The following is a 16,660-nucleotide window of genomic DNA, read 5'->3' as shown; positions in this document are numbered from 1 at the left end:
CTCACTTCCATACATGTACATGTAACATGCAAATCAATACCACCCATGGTATACAAAAACCATTGCCATACAATGTACATTATACTGCAAATAGAGTTCTATATCCCATAAATTGCATCATAAATTGACCAATTTAACATGGTTTTAGGTTTACCATAAAATGGTAGAACTTATTACCATAATAAAACATTACTTTGTAATAAAGTACACTCTAGATTGCTTTCTTTACAGAAAAAATCTAAAACTATATTTTGACAAGTCAAGAGTTTAAAAGTGCGACATATATCAATGATATGATTTTTTTACATATACATCTAAAACACACAAAAACTTCACTTAAAATGTATAAAAATGTACTGCATTCAGCTTCTTAGCAACAGTTTACTGCAGATGGTATTATGTCTGTCACATTAAGTGTTATAATGGTACATCATCGTGGTAACCAGATATATCATACTTGCCATATATGGCTATACTGCAATACTCAAAAGAAAGAGATTGTTGTCTATGCTCAATTTGCAATCAACATTTTTGACATCCAGCTCATTCCTTCCATGTTCTAAATCATGTTTGCCATATATGGCATCAAATGACCCTACCAGGAATAATGTTAACCATATAAGGCAAACGTGATGCCATCTATAAACATCTCTATTCCTCACATCCCACATTCAAGTGTTGATAAGCTGCTATTACTACCCATTTGCCAGGATAAATCAAAGCTAGTTCCAGCACCAAACTCTGATAACGGATCCTCCATATTTGGTATGTCATCATTGAGCGTTGATGATGTACTGTTAGATGCATCACCATTCATGGTTTGGTTGAATAATAATGTTTGGTCTTCTGGTAGCCCGCTCCCTGTACTAACAACTGGATCTGATGAGGCAATTTCAAAACCAACATTTAAATCAGAACCTCCTCGACCGGAAGGAGCACTTGCTAAAGTTGGGTCACCTCGCCGTGATGACGTCCACGATGACCCTTGACTTCCTTCTTGATTTTGATCCGATTGATGGGAAGTGTTAGAGTTCAAAAGTTCATTGAAGGCATCCAACCCACTGGCTGGTTGTGAATTTCCATCAGGGGAAAGAAAGTTCTGCGAATTTGCAGGTCCAACAGCAAAATCATCCTCTGTGACTTCGATTTCTTGAAGTTCTAAAGTCAAATTGCGTTTGGCATTGTAATTACTGCAAGTATCATTAATTTGAATTCCGCGTAATTCTGTACCGCTTAAAGATGCTTGCAGCACCGTATCTTGATTGGACACTTGGCTTGGAGTGGTTGAAGATTGTGTTGTATTTGATGCTGACGGTACCTGTTGTAGCTGCTGAAAGTTGAATATCCTTGCTTCGGGTAAATCGGGAAGAGGTACAGATTGGCTGCGCTGTGAAAGTTGCTGTATTCTTGGTCGACCATTCTGATCTATAACTATTTGATTGAGGTTAACATTCAAGTCGGTTTGATTAAATGTCCCCACTCTAACGACTGTTGTCTGCTAATTGAATGTACAGTGTATGTAGGTGGCCCAGAAGGATTCCGTCTTCTTGATTGTCCTTGAGCATTCCATAATGCTGGGCTGGCACTTCTGTTGCGCATATCTTGCCTGGACCCACCCATGACCGTGTTATCAAATGGTGGTAGACCCGGTGATGGTGGAGGCATACTAATTGAATCTAAATTTGGATTACCGGGTGTCGCCGGTGATACCGGTGTGTTGCAGCGACTATTACATGGTGATGCTACAGGTGTGGTCTGCCTTGGTCCCGGTGGTGGCAGCGGATATGGATTTGCACTAGCACGCCTCTGACCGGATGGGCTCCGCTTTCTAGACGGTGCTGCAAAATTTGGTTTGCTTGCTATTTCTGTTTGCTGAAAATTACTAGTGAATTGGTTACCCTGGATGCGAAGTTCTGTACCTTGTTGTTTGGGATGTGTCGGCCTTGGTTTTACTTTTGTACGTTTCACTGGACTTGCATTTGATGCCACTCTGGACAGGTCTTGTTGAATTGGAATGAAACCTGCTGAAACATCAACCGGACTAGGCGGTACACTACCGATACACATTGGAATGGGTGTGGTGGTACCCCCACAATTGGACTGTTGCAGGACATTTACTGGAGTTACATGACCACTGGACTGTTGCATGACATTTATAGGAGTCACATGACCACTGGACTGTTGCATGACATTGATAGGAGTCACATGACCACTGGACTGTTGCATGACATTGATAGGAGTCACATGACCACTGGACTGTTGCATGATGGGAGTCACATGACCACTGGACTGTTGCATGATGGGAGTCGCATGGCCACTAGACTGTTGCATGATGGAAGAAGCCTGAGGATTGATAGTCAGCATCATTGGAATAGGTGATTGCATATCCCTTGTTGGCGTACATGGAACACTTCCACCAACTGAGCGTGCTGTATTTACAATCTGAGGAGAAGAAACAACGTGTGAAAACTGACTAACAGGAATAACACTGACAGTTCCATCTCCGGATTTGACAATGTTTACTGGATACCCAGCTCCCCCTGCAGTTGATCCAGAGGTTAATATGGTCTGTCCTGTAATGCCCTGATTGATGCCTGCTGGTGCATTGAGCACAGTTGTACCAGCAAAACCATGAATTGGTTGTTTCTGTTGAATACTTCCCACAGATATTGTAGTCCCGTTTGTAAATACTGATTTGGGATCTACAGCTAATCTCTTCACACCAGACAAAGGAATAAACCCTGGCTGTTGCTGACTACCTGCTGTTGATGTTGACATCTGAGCTGCTAATTGTGCAGCTGAGCTATTATCATGTAGCTGTAATGCATCTAACTTAGCCACCGTTTCCGATGTTGCTGCAATGTTCATATTATTTACCGATGTTGGTTGAGTACTGCAAGTAAATGTTATTGGCGACATAAGAGCAGTTTTGAGTATACCACCTGCTTGATGTGATGATGTTCCTGAGGGATTGCCTGATAAATTCACCTGCTGTAAACTTATCTGCTGTTGCTGCTGTAGTAATTGTGACTGCTGTAGCTGTAAAGATGCTGCAACCTGCCGTAGCTGACTTGTAGTGGTATCATTTATTTCAGATAAGACTTTGGTATGTGGTGCTGCTGCTGATGATGCTGTAACATTGGGCTGTTTCAGTACAGCTTGGTGTGATTGAAGAGCTTGGCTTACAGATGATCTCTGCACTGGGATTTGAGATGTCACTTGTTGTTGATTATTTGAATGGACAGTACTGGAGAGTGACATGAGAAGTGCTGCAGCAGAGCCTGTGTGAGGAATATTGGAGGCGGCTGACATTGCCGGTAGACAGATTGCTGTCGATTGTGGGCTGGTAACGGAATTGGTTGTCATCGTATTCACTGTTTGCGTTGTTACAAGTCCACCTGGGGTTACATTTGGTTGGATTTCAGACATTTCAGGACTTGCAACACGCACTATAGCCCGTACATAAGTCATGCTCGTTGGTGTAGCTGGAGGACTGCCCATGTTTTCAAAAGAGGGCGTTGGTCCTCGACTTACTATCTCTTTCTTGATAGTTGGCTGGTTAGGATGGGTACACGGTGTTGGAGAAAGGATACGAGTCATCATTGTATTTTCTGCCTGTTGAACAGGAGGTGATACAATACTGCTTGTGTTTACAAATGTCTTCCCTTGTGCTTTCTGGTATATAGGGGTATTTTGTACCACGACATGACCAGCAGTAGAAACAATTTGACCTACTGAAGCGTTAACCCGCGCATTTGATGGTGTTTTAACAGGACTGACTAACACATGATGACTTGGACTGACAAGAATCGCTGCATTGGCAATTGTCTCTGCTTTGCTTGTTTGCACAACTGGACTAACACCTGCACCCTGTGCAAGATTGGTATTTGGTGGCGCTTGTCTAACAAGAACAATTTGAGACATTGGTTTTGTTGTTACAGTTGGTGATGCTACTGGTTTGCTTGCAGCAGCTGATGCAGGCTGTTGAACGATAGGGCTATCAATAACTTGCAACACTTTCTGTCCATTTTGGATAACCTCAGTTGCAAAACGAGCCGTACCATTTGGATTTCTCAACAGAAAGATTTGATTTTGTTGTCCTTTTGACACACCAGGTATATTAATAGGCACTGCCTTAATTGTGTTATTGTCTCCTCTAACAGGTGTTTTTGGTTGTATAGGTGTGTATCGTCTTTTATTTGGACTATCTTTTACACCTGCAGGGGGTTGTTGTGATACAATGCTTGATATTGGCAAATTTGAATTACTAGTAGCGACTTCTGTACCATCTTTCCCATCACTGTTCCCACTTTCACTTCCATTCGAGTCCGATTCGGAAAAGAAACGATCGGCCGGCACACTTTGGCTCCGTTCCGAACCCTGCGAATGTTTAGTTCTATCGTGACTTTCCGTTGTTCCTAACCTACTCTGCAGTTTCTTTCTATGTTCTTGCTGCTGCTTCATTTTGATTAACTGCGAATGCTGTATTTTCCTCTGTAGTTGATGCTTTGTTTCCCGATGCCGATCTTCTTCAGACTGAGTCAATTTAAGCAACGATCCATCGACACCACTTTTCTTATTACGATCTGCCATGTAGGAAATCACAGTGAGTGCAGCCATGGATTTACTGACAAAACTGTTGTGTGTTAGATGATCGGCAACATCCAGGATGCTAGAGAACTGCTTCGTGAAAATCTTCGTAGCCCATTCGCAGACGACCAAGGAGGTGGCTAGGTCAACCTGCTCATCGTCGGGAGAGTTCTGACACTTCCAGCAAAGAGAAGGGCTTGATAGGTCCCTCTGTAGAATAAAAAAGAAATATATGATTTTAATTTCAGATGTACATTTTTCATGTCAAGTACTTGTTGTGTTAAAGAAAGATGGGCTATATTTGGAAAATGGAATTCCTTAAACTTACGTATAACATAAAATGTCTTCCATTTCAAGCATTCATGCAAAATGAACACACAAATGTTTCTTGTAAATGTGACTAATTCCTTTTGGAATTACTGACAGTTACTGTAAAAGTCAATATTTTCGCAATTTTGAAGATTTTGTCAATTGCGCGAGAATTAAATTTCGCGGTTTTGATATTGATACAATAGAAACCTAATGCAAAAGGTTATTTTCATGAGTTTTTATTTTCGCGATTTTATGTCCACTCGCGAAATTTGTGAAAATAAAAACCTCGCAAAAATTTCTTACTTTTACAGTATACAGCATGATACTGTCTACAGTGTTTTTATTCTTAACGATAATCATGCAATAAATTTATATCAAATGAAAGATCCTAATTTTCTCATTAACAATGAAACTATAGGAGTTCCAAATCGGTGTATTTCCAAAGATATCATAAAAAAACTGTTGAATTAGCCTCCAATATGGTATACCCCAGTCAAGACTAATTCAACAGTTCTGCGATGAGATCTTCAGAAATATAGTGATTGGAACGCTGAATTTCAATATATTATTGAGAAAAATAGGATATTTCATTTGATATCAAAATGGGGGTAAAGTGGGGGATGAGGCTGTCAAGCGGGTCACCTACCTTTAAGTGACCATCAAATAAGATTTACAGGAGTCGGGACTCCATCATGTTTGCTTGTCGTTCATTTTATTAATTATGGACAATTCAAATGTTGTTTTGGTTTAATCATCTGCATTAGCCTATTTTTGATGTTCTTTTAGGATTCAATCATGTTTCACTGTTGATTTTTTTAAAATGAAAATTCCCTTGATTTATCAGTAATTTTTAAATTTATGATTTATTTTTTTTATATTGGAATCTTGGAGTTCCAAATCGTTGTATATCCAAAGATATCAAAAATACTGTTGAATTAGTCTCAAACATATGGTATACCACAGTTGAGACTAATTGGTCAGTTTTTAGATGATTTCTTTGGAAATAATACCGATTTGGAACACCTAATTTCAATGTTAATGAGAAAAATATGAGCTTTCACTTGATACCAAAATCTGCATTTTGGTGTGGGAATGGAAAATTAAAACACGAAAAAACAACAACATTAACACAGTAAACTGAAACAACACAAGCCAGATTGTGTCTTGAGTTTGCTTAAAAATGGGACCACCAGATATTGGATGGTACAGAAATTACAGCGCTTTGAAATTTGAATCCTCTGAGATCTGGTGAAAAGGCACTATATAAATCCGAAATTTATTATTTATTTATTAGAGGTCTAAAGTACTCTTTCATACCAAAGTTGTTTATTTATAGATGCAAGTTCCAAGACGCACACACAACCATTAAATTTTCTTTTTCATTGTTATTTGTGGCATACTGTATACAGTGTATAGTGGGCTATTTTTGCTTGATTAATTTTTCATGATTTTATCAATTCTGGACAGTTCAGTGGGTATTTAATTCCATTATGTGTAATAAATATTTTTGTGGGTTAAAATTTATGGCTGCCTGTTCGACCGCTGAAAATGCAAAATCAAAATTAAACCCCCGTGAAAAATTTGCCGCTATACAGTATTTTGAGTAACAGGCCATTATCAGAAATTGTGAAGTTGAGAATCACCATATTTATCACAGCTCAAATCAAGTTCCGCAATGAATGCTGTGTCTCTCATATATCCTTTGTATTATGAAAATGTGAAAAGCTTGTTTTCTAAATGTAATCATATATGCAATTTGCTTATAAGTGTGTGCTTTTGCCTTTATCTAAAATTCAAATTTTACCGACATCGGCCCGAGTGAAATGATAAAGTCATATTAATCTTATTTAAATAGGCCTATAATGTTCAGCTCTTGATGATATTTTATTTGTTTACCATATTGGATATTATCTGTCAGCAGATGTGTATATTTGCTGGTTTAAAATGATTAGTAGTATTTTATATTTGCCTACATTAATTAGGATTGTGTATTATTTGTATTGCTATATTTTTGGTTTGTCTGTTTGGTTTGTCTGTTTGGTTTTTGAGCGTTTAATTTAATTGTCAGGTGGTGCAATGTTTTCTCAGGCTTTTGCTTTTAGTTGCACCTCCTCCATCTTGATTTGTTTTTATAAAGTTGTTGGTGTTATTCTGTATGTGATTTTTGATGGAAATAAATTGAATATGAATATGAATATTTTCATCATGTACAGTACATAGTGATCTAATTTAAAGCATTTAATAAATGTGTGTCATAATTATTTGTGACCTGCAAAATATCTTTGTTGTACTTTAAAAAAAAATTCATGTTCAACTTGTTAAAACACCACAATAGATAGAATAAACTTAATGAGGCATTGGTTCCCACACATTTTCTTAGGCTAATGAAAGCTGATTCCCAGTTTCCTGTTACCCCACTCTAGTCCCGGCAATTTGCCGATAAAATACAAGGAATTACCTAGAGCTTAGAGTCGATCAGTCCAGTTATAGCTATGCACCTCCGATTGTTTCAAATAGCGAGTATGTGTACATGTATAACGTTGACGCGCACACGATGAACATGGTATATTGTGTCATATCACATGCTAAGAACTAATAAGATTGCAGGAACTTTCTCAAGTGTTTAACCCCATGAGAACTACCTGCCGATTGGCCAAAAAGAAGTTTTCATTATCAATTGGCCCAATCAGCAACATTGTTAAAATAAGTTCACTACGCAAAAAAAAATGGGGTGAATTATTTGCAAAGCTCCATTCTGATTGGTGATTTAAGTGAAGATATCATATAATTGACCAATCAGAGGCAATGTTAGATCGGCAGGTAGTGCTCAGTTCATTGCACAAAAAAAAAAAAATGAAACGGGAAACTGAGAATTGTCTTTCATTAGTCTTATAAAAGCTGAAGCCAAGTGTACAATTTTTATTGGGACAACCTGCAGCTGAATCACTGCTAACACAAACTAGTATTACCAGGATTAATTTTTATGGCTTCCATCAATTTTGCAAACATTAATCTATTTTTTTGTACAAGTAATTGCATGTGGAATTCACATACCAGGCTACTTGTTTGTTCAATGACTGCTTGCATGTAAGCACTATGCTATAATTGTATGACCACATTAAATTGTGGACATCATACATTTTTTTATTAAAGCCAATATGTATGACTTCCAAATTTTTATTTTATTATTCTTACTCAAAATGCTGAAATGAAATAATATTAGTAATAGCTGTCAGGAAAGGTTTCTGTCCATTTTACATAGAAATAACAAGGTAAAGTGAAAAAAAAAAAACCACTGGCCATTTTGGTCATTTAACATAGAGTTCTTATAGGTGGACTTAATGTGTGAATTATGATATAACATCAAAATTGCTCTCTTGAACTGAACAAAATGTATAAACATTACAAATAGGCCAAAATATTGGGTTTGAAAAAATGAACCAATTTCATATTATATGATCGTACATTATGGCTTTAACATAAGTGACATTTAGTTGTAACTCCAGACAATTACTTGATAACTGATTTCTTTTTCCAATTAAATAATAAAATAAATATTTCATTATTTTATTTTTATTTCTTTTTAATGATCTCTCATATTATTAATTATCTGCAACATATGCATTTGAACAAAACATGATGTTGAGATAAACTATATTGAATTTGAAAGACTATATCGAATTTGAGAAAATCATAACAGACATGTTTGTATCCTTTAAATGTTTCTAGCCCCCCTTTCTGCACTAGCACTTGTTATATTCGTGTCCTATTCAATCCCCGGGATTCAATCAGTATACATGTATGTACTATGTATGTATGTTTACATGTGTATCTACATGGTAACATTTTCCATGCAGCATGGACAATCAATCCAAAAATGAACTTGTTGTTAAAACATCTGAATATTGAAGCTATGGATTTAAAAATAGCCACACATGCAGTACATGGATGTCAAATCCTTCAAATGTGAGAGCTTCAATTTCAGGATGTAGTTTCTCAAACACATCCAGTGCTGCAGGGCAACATATATAGGGTGATTCAAAACTGATCAGTATCCATTTCAGAAGAATAATGTTCCCAGTTGATCTCTCCCTGATATCTATTACTATCTACATGTATCTACATGAACTGTATTGCTAGCAGTGACATTTTGTTATTTGTTAAGCCTGTTATTAAATCATTATATCACAAACAAATTAAGATCCTGAGATTTCATACTTACACGAGATAATTTCTGCGGCGAATCAAGAGACGGCAAAATTGGCGGTTTCACCTCTGTCTTTTTCCGGATGCCGCTGTAGCAATATGTGCACTGATGGTCAAGGGAACTAACAGACAGTGGAGGAATTCATCAGAGTTGGATGTACACACCTTTCAGAGGTGATTACAAACACACACCTGTTTGTAAATACCTGCAAATGAGGACCTCATTCTGCATATCAGGGACTGCCTTTTGAGGAGAGCGAGAGCAATCACTCTCTACTGCTCTCCTTAAATCTGTTATAGGAGAGTGCTTTTTGGCTCTCCTTACTTTACCATTCTCTCCTTACATTCTATTGTAATTGCTCTAAACAGCTCTCCTTGAAGGCTCCAGAAGAGCTATTTAATGCTCTCCTGCAAATTCCAAAAGACAGTCCCTGGCATATGATTTAATCCCAGGACACACACACCCGATTTCAACTGCCACATCGTGGACCTACCCCATACAACTTCCTATCCAACCGACGTGGTCCGTAATGAACCCCCTAATGTGGACTTGTTTTAAATGCATTTTACGTTATTTGCGATGTCCTGGTTACATCCGTGCAACCGAGGATGTCCACGGTTGGAGGTATGTCCTCGTTTGTGATGTGTGTATCCATATGTAGGTCCTCATTAGCAGGTAATTATAAACGCATGCATACTGAAACACACTCTCATTCTCAATGCAATCCTGAACTAAATACAGACATATTGGTTTAGTATATTTCCTGAATTAGTCGACTAAAAAGTTTGGAAACTAAAATTCCAGACGTAATTGCTACAAGATGAAAAGGATATCTTGAGTTCCCTCGTGTGCCCAGTCTCCGTCCTTTCACGTTTGGAAACATTGACTTCATGATCTTACCAAAGTCAGCAGGACTCAAAACATGTATCGATGAGTTCTCGCAGTATGATCTGTAATCAATAAAGACATGTGAATTATAAAAATGAGGGTGAAATTGACTTTGACAACATCTTTGGGTAAAAAACCCACATATTTTCTTTTCTATTAAGTTTATAACCAAGTATCTTTCAAGTTCACCAATTCAACTTTAATTACATTATGCCATAGACGATGTCATGATGAACGCATTCTACAGATGTCTATGCATAATAGTGAGGGCTCACTTATTGAACAATTCTGATTTCTGGATCTACCGGTTTATTGATCGCGGAACCCCAAGTAAAAAATGGACTACATATTTTCAATTTTGAGCAGCACTTTGCCCGGGAATTCTGTCCCTAACACACACTGTCACCAAGCATGGAAGTATGAGACGTTGCACCAAGTGAGAGTTTCTATTTCGCACCAACAAAAAATGCCGCAAATATAGGAGGTCTAGTCACTGATGAGATCAAAAAATCGATCGATTGTGCGCAAATTAATACAAATCAGTATAATAGCTAGAGTATGCATGATGGGCACATGGACTTAAAGCCATATTATAACATTTGCTGAGGAAGACGCCCTCACTGAATTTTTAAAATTCCTTTTTTTTACACGATTAAATTGTACTTTATTAAACCAATACACCCTGCAAAAATCAAGACTCTAGGTGCTGTAGTTTTGTCAAAAATCCGGAACCGGCGCTTTATTATTACGATGGAATTAGTAGTCAAACGCATACACGATGTTCATAACACACAGTACGTTATATGGTGTGTGGGGCGGTGATATACACAACAAAGGGTCGTACCACAACACGACCGAAGAAATGGTACGTATTGGCGACATTTGCGCTGGTAGTAAATTCCAATTTTCTTTGCTTTGCCGTAGTTGTTCGGCTCAAAAATAAAATATATCTGATAAAAGCTAACATTTTATGGCAAAGAAATGCTAATCTATTTTGTTTAAAAATGTTATAATATGGCTTTAAGAGAAGTCTAGGAAAAGATCATCTTTAAAATATTATTTTCAATACTTTCTTTAAAGGGATTATCTTTAACACTTTGTAAACTGTTTCTGATAAAAATTCAGTTTGTAATAACCTGCTTTTAAAATCACATCTGAACAGTTTCATGTTTGTTGGATCCCAGCATTTGTAACATGCTGTTTTAGAGCCTCCACAGAATAAGTCAGAAAGGAGCACAATAATTGGTAGTATTAAATTTGTGACAGCATGTTTCCAAAACTATTAATATAACATTTTTAATCCATACCTCTTTAAAAGTTGATAATAAATACATGGACGTCATCAATACCAATGTTGCGCAAAGAACATTATTAAATTTGCAAATCCACATACATACATGTATACTCATGTGGCACAAACAGGAAGATTTACTTCTTTGGTAAGAAAACAAGTGTCAGCTGTAATAAACATCTTTAGTTTGAGCTCACATGAGGCACGCCCACACGGATGGTAAGCAAAAACCTGGAGAAATCCGCTGTGTGAATTGTCTTGAAGATTCCAATCCCTAAGTTACATTGTACTCCCCCAAATTTATCCCACAGAAATTAACAGGATTTCCATGAGTGGTCCTGGAGTGCTACCGATGTGTGAAAGATACATTTTGCTTCACTGAGCTTAACCTATGACCTCGGTTTAATAATTTAATGCTCTTTCGTGCTAGCTATGCGCTTCAACTGAAAAAGTTAGAAGTTTTGAAATATTTTCTCAAAATATCAAGAGCTATCTTAAGAACTACTGAACCAATACTAGGCTTGTTTGTACTCATTTTAATGCATTTTTCATGCTGATTCCAAATATGGTCATGACAATTTACATTTCTGTAAAAATTGAAACATGTCGTCTGCAGTCGACACCCGCGTGAAGAGAGTTAATGTATTTAATACTCAATTTATGCACCACTAGATGTTAAAACATTAAGGGGGTACTACACCCCTGTCCAATTTTGTGCTTATTTTGCATTTTTCTCAAAAATTATAACGCATTGCTGACAAGTAAGAAATGTATATATTATTATTATTATAGGGGCAAGGACTACAACTACTGCACTGAAAATTCAGCAACTCAAGGCAAGTAGTTATTGATTTATTGATCAAATATTGGTTTTCCTCATTTTTGACTGTAACCCCACAACTGTTGTCTGTCTTGAAATAAAATTTCCAGTGCAGTAGTAGTCCTTGCCCTATAAATACTAAATAGGCCTATACATATCTTACTTGTCACCAATGCGCAATAATTTTTGAGAAAAATGCAAAAATAGGCACAAAATTGGGCAGGAGTATCTAGTACCCCCTTAAGCTTTCTGTTGTAATCCAGCTGACATCATTGCGAAAACTCAAGGATTCAGGGATTGACTTGGGAATCACTATTCTCAAGCATGCCGAAAATTGCAGATCCTTGAGAATTCTATGAGGGTCTGAACACAACTATGGTTTCTCAATCTTCTTGTTGAATACTCTTGATCAAGATCTGGTAACCTGTACTTATTATGCAATTCAAATATTACCCTGTGGATGAGTTTAGATGTACCTAGATCACTGATATCTAAAAATAGTGCATATAAACCCTGCAACAGTTACACAACTTTGTCCCTTGAGATTTGATTGTACGACCTGGCCCAATTTCCAAGAAGAAAATTGGCTTGTCTATTAACTGGACATTTATTTATTGATCCGTTTTATTGGTTAAGCTATCACAAGTACGATATAAAGCGATTCCACACAAAAGTGGACATGAGAATAAAACTACAAATTATATGCTACAATGACACATAGTATCAGATGGAAGAGTTCAACATGCTCTTTAATTTGAGCTATCTTTTTGGAAGTTTACTTTAAAATGTGTTTACAACAAATTTTTTTTAAAACTGTTTTTGGGCCAAATATTGTGATTTTCACTCAAAAGGATTGCACTTCTCACCTTGAAAATGTTGTCGTACAAAATTCACATAATTTATTAAAAAATTTAGGTTAAAATCCATGTCCGTTTTACTGTCCTTCTGTACAACCTCAGAAAAATGGGGGATGAGGCTGTAGATCGGGTCACATCCCTTTAAATCAAATCTCACTTAAACTGCCTTAAAATTTAGTGTATTAAACACCCCATGAATACTGGGAAGGGGGCAAACATGTTTTGCAGGACAAAAGGTAGCAATATCTGGCACATATCTGAGGTATCGTGCACCATAAAATTCAACATTCAAATTATGCCATTTTTGAAGAAGATACATGTATGCTACATGTTTTTTTATTTATTTTTATTCCCCCCCCCCCATCAAAATCCATCCCCAGAAACCTGAGGTCAACTTACATAATTTCATTCAATGAATATGGATCACTGCAGTATTTTCAAGAGAATGGGCTTTTCTGGTTGAAATCCATACATTACTATGGAAGACATGTTCTTAATTTTCCACACAGGGAGTGTCAATTTCAAATGGAATTACCTGAATGGGTGACTTAATTTGAAATCTACACCCCCTGTGTGAGAGACTTAAGGTCGTGTCATCCATAGGGTGGGTGGATTTCAACTGGAATAGCCCACTGCAGTACTAATATCCATAGGGAGGGTATAATTGGCAATTAGCACACAACACCCAGGGATATTGAAAGCATAACTAGTTATGATTCACACAAAATTTTCACCACTTAATAATTTTCATTTTTCTTCTTCTACTAAGATTTCAATGAAAGGTAACCTCATTAGGGATGCGCCATTTGATTCTCGGGAGGAGGGGGGCATGGAAGTTTGGGTCGGGGGATTTGTTTTTGTCGCTACGTCAAAATATTGTGTTTTTCTTCTGTCAAAGGCGGCATTTTTTTTCAATTTTAATGTATACCTGTATACAGAGTTAAAAGGGGGAATTTTTTTTACGCAAAAATTACGGTAAGTGCATATATCCAACACCAGGCAGTTATGATTACGTTGTGTTATTTGGTAAGTGTGAACTCAACCCATATATATTGAACCTTAAACAAGCCCAAAGATCTTTCAGTAACCAAAGATCAGTAATACGCTATGTACATTGTACCATTCAGTCAATTTGAAATGCTGATAAGCTACTCACAAAAATTGTTACCACTGTTACCAATAAGCAATCGTTCCCCTTGTAGTTCTTGAGCAGGATATGTAGCCCCATTACCTACTTACTTAATATTTATCATTCTGGGGTGATGATTAAGCATCAGTTAAATTGATCTCATGTATGTGTATACTAGTACAATATATACTGCATGTATTGTATACCCCGATTGCCTATCTAGTTTCACTGACATTATCAGCATGAGCTGGTGGCCTAATGGATAGAGTGTCTGACTAGTAAACAAAAGGTTATGGGTTTGAGTCCCGGGCTGGCCCATTCCCTGTCTTTATTCAGTTGCGTTATGCATCGGCCAGGATTTAGTTTATATATTGTCAAGTTTAAATGTAACACTTGGGTTAGGTAAGGGCTCATATTGAAATACCCTACCACGTTTTCACACAGAAAGAAGGCAGGATTCCCCTCGCTAAGCGTGCGCCTCAGGAAAGCTCGGTCATAAAACAGATGGATTATATGCATCAGTGATACAACCTGCCCAGGATTTTAACAAAAGAAGGCTAGCACAGGAAAGCTGCAGGATGGCGCACACCTTCATGTGTAAGGGAATTTCAATGAGCCCTAACTGTTCCCTTTTTCCTATTAATCATACTCAGTTACCTCTTGTAGCCAGTAACCAATCGTTCCCCATTGCATTTCATATTCTTGAGCAGGATGCGTAGCCCGCTTATATTCTTTAAAATCAGTGGCATATACAGGCCAGTATTCTGTATCCAGTACTTCAATTTGTTCTATTCCAGTGAAAAGGGTGCAAATTAGCATAAATCTGTTCATTCTTTACTTTGCATCACTGAGTTCCTGGGTTCGAGCCCCCGCCGCTTCCAATTGGCATTTATGGCTTTCAGTCCTCTTAGCTTTTTCCAGGGGCTGTTTCCTCCAGAATCTAAAACAGGGGCTTTCTCATCTCCCGTATGCCCTCTTGTCTGCTATATAAATTATAATTCAAGTGGGCCTATTGAAAAGTAGCGCAAATGATCTTTAGACCCAATTCTTCCTCTATATGTAAATGTAGTGTTTGTATGACTTACTTATAATCCTCGTAGACCTCATGTTTTGGAAGGGACGTCTCTGAGCTTTCTTCCAGATGACTCCGGATCCAGTTGAAGGCATGAGTCTGTTCAGCCCTGGCAACAGCCACTGGTGTAGGACTAAAAACAAAGAAGTGTACACAATATTAATAGTGACATTAACTTGTATGGGGAAAGACAAAATCGTACTTGTGTTGTGTTGTTGTTGGCCCAGAACACCAAGTAGTTTCAAATCGTAATTATCTGGCCAAAGTTGTACTGCCCAAAATTGGCCCAACACAGTGAGAAATTGGTCCAGCAAAATTGGACACACAGACATAGTAACAATTAAAAGAAGCTTCATGTCACTTGCAAAGTTTTAATCGTGAATGAGCAGGCCTGGAAAATATACATGTTTCAAGATCAATTTCCCTCCAACTTTAGGATTTTCCAAAATTTCGTATGTATTTCTTTATTCAGAAAAGCAAAATTGCTGTCCAAATTACCAAATTTCAAATCCGAGCAAGAAGATTAAAAAATTGCAAATTTTTTCCAGGCCTGTAATACAATTTGATTAGCCCAATTTAAAAACCATAAGCATTAACACTGCTTATCGACATCAAAATATCAAAAATCTCACAAAATCTTAAGGGAGTTATTTTTTATTTGTTGTAATTGTTTTCATATTTGTAAGGAAGCAAACAATCTCGTACCTGATGACCATATTCACACTGCAGCAAAGATTTAAATTAAATTGCCTTTGTACAGGCATGGTACTTCATTCCACAAAGGTTTAATTTGCTTTGCTCATTCAAGCAAAACAGATTCTTTCACTTTAGTGATTACTTTTTACATTTCATTATGGAAAATAATGGGAAACTATACGATACAGGGCCATTGGATCTGGTCTCATCGAGACCTAACCATCTTTTTTTACATTCCTATCAACCAGTTTTATTAATATTTCACAATTTCAATTTCAAACTCCAGGTCATTATATATTCTGTTAGTTTTTATAATTTGATTATGTTCCTCTTGCCTGCATGTGAGAGCTCACACAAAGTGTGCAATTTGCCAACAATATTTTTTGTTGTGTCAAAACCATTTTAAAAGCATGAAGTACTTTATATGTGTGCCGTCCATGGACCATAATTATGGGGTTTAAGCTTCCTTGAATTATATCATAAAAATTGATTTATTACAAGTGTATGGAAACATTAATTCAATGACATTCAAACTGGGAACATGAATATGATTTATGTTATCATGCACTGTATATGTGTGTGTATGTTTGATTTCATTCACTGATAAATTATTCACTGCCTGTTATTACTCCTTTGTTGTTGTCAATGTGAATATGGATTGCTATACATAGCATATTGATGATATGGATGAACAATATCATTAATAACATAGCTTCCAAAGACCATGGTTCAATCATGACTGTATTATAAATTCACACATGTACTATCTTTCTTTCGCTACAGTAAACAGAAACATTC

At 37.0% G+C, this 16,660-nt stretch overlaps 1 protein-coding gene across 1 annotated transcript in view; it reads right to left on the bottom strand.

Moving 5' to 3' along the window:
* Positions 1 to 309: 309 nt before the first annotated feature.
* LOC140142016 (uncharacterized) overlaps positions 310 to 16,660 on the bottom strand; it is a 41,972-nt gene continuing 25,621 nt past the window's right edge. The window contains 5 exon segments of the mRNA XM_072163919.1: positions 310 to 1,465; positions 1,468 to 4,800; positions 9,125 to 9,209; positions 9,943 to 10,059; positions 15,180 to 15,299. Coding sequence (XP_072020020.1) covers positions 659 to 1,465; positions 1,468 to 4,800; positions 9,125 to 9,209; positions 9,943 to 10,059; positions 15,180 to 15,299 — 4,462 coding nt within the window. The 3' untranslated portion in view covers positions 310 to 658.

The sequence above is a fragment of the Amphiura filiformis genome, chromosome 20 (genome assembly GCF_039555335.1).
Source record: "Amphiura filiformis chromosome 20, Afil_fr2py, whole genome shotgun sequence".
Taxonomy (NCBI): Eukaryota; Metazoa; Echinodermata; class Ophiuroidea; order Amphilepidida; family Amphiuridae; genus Amphiura; species Amphiura filiformis.
The sequence above is the reverse complement of the archived record's forward strand: the minus strand, read 5'-3'. Positions and strand labels throughout refer to the sequence as shown.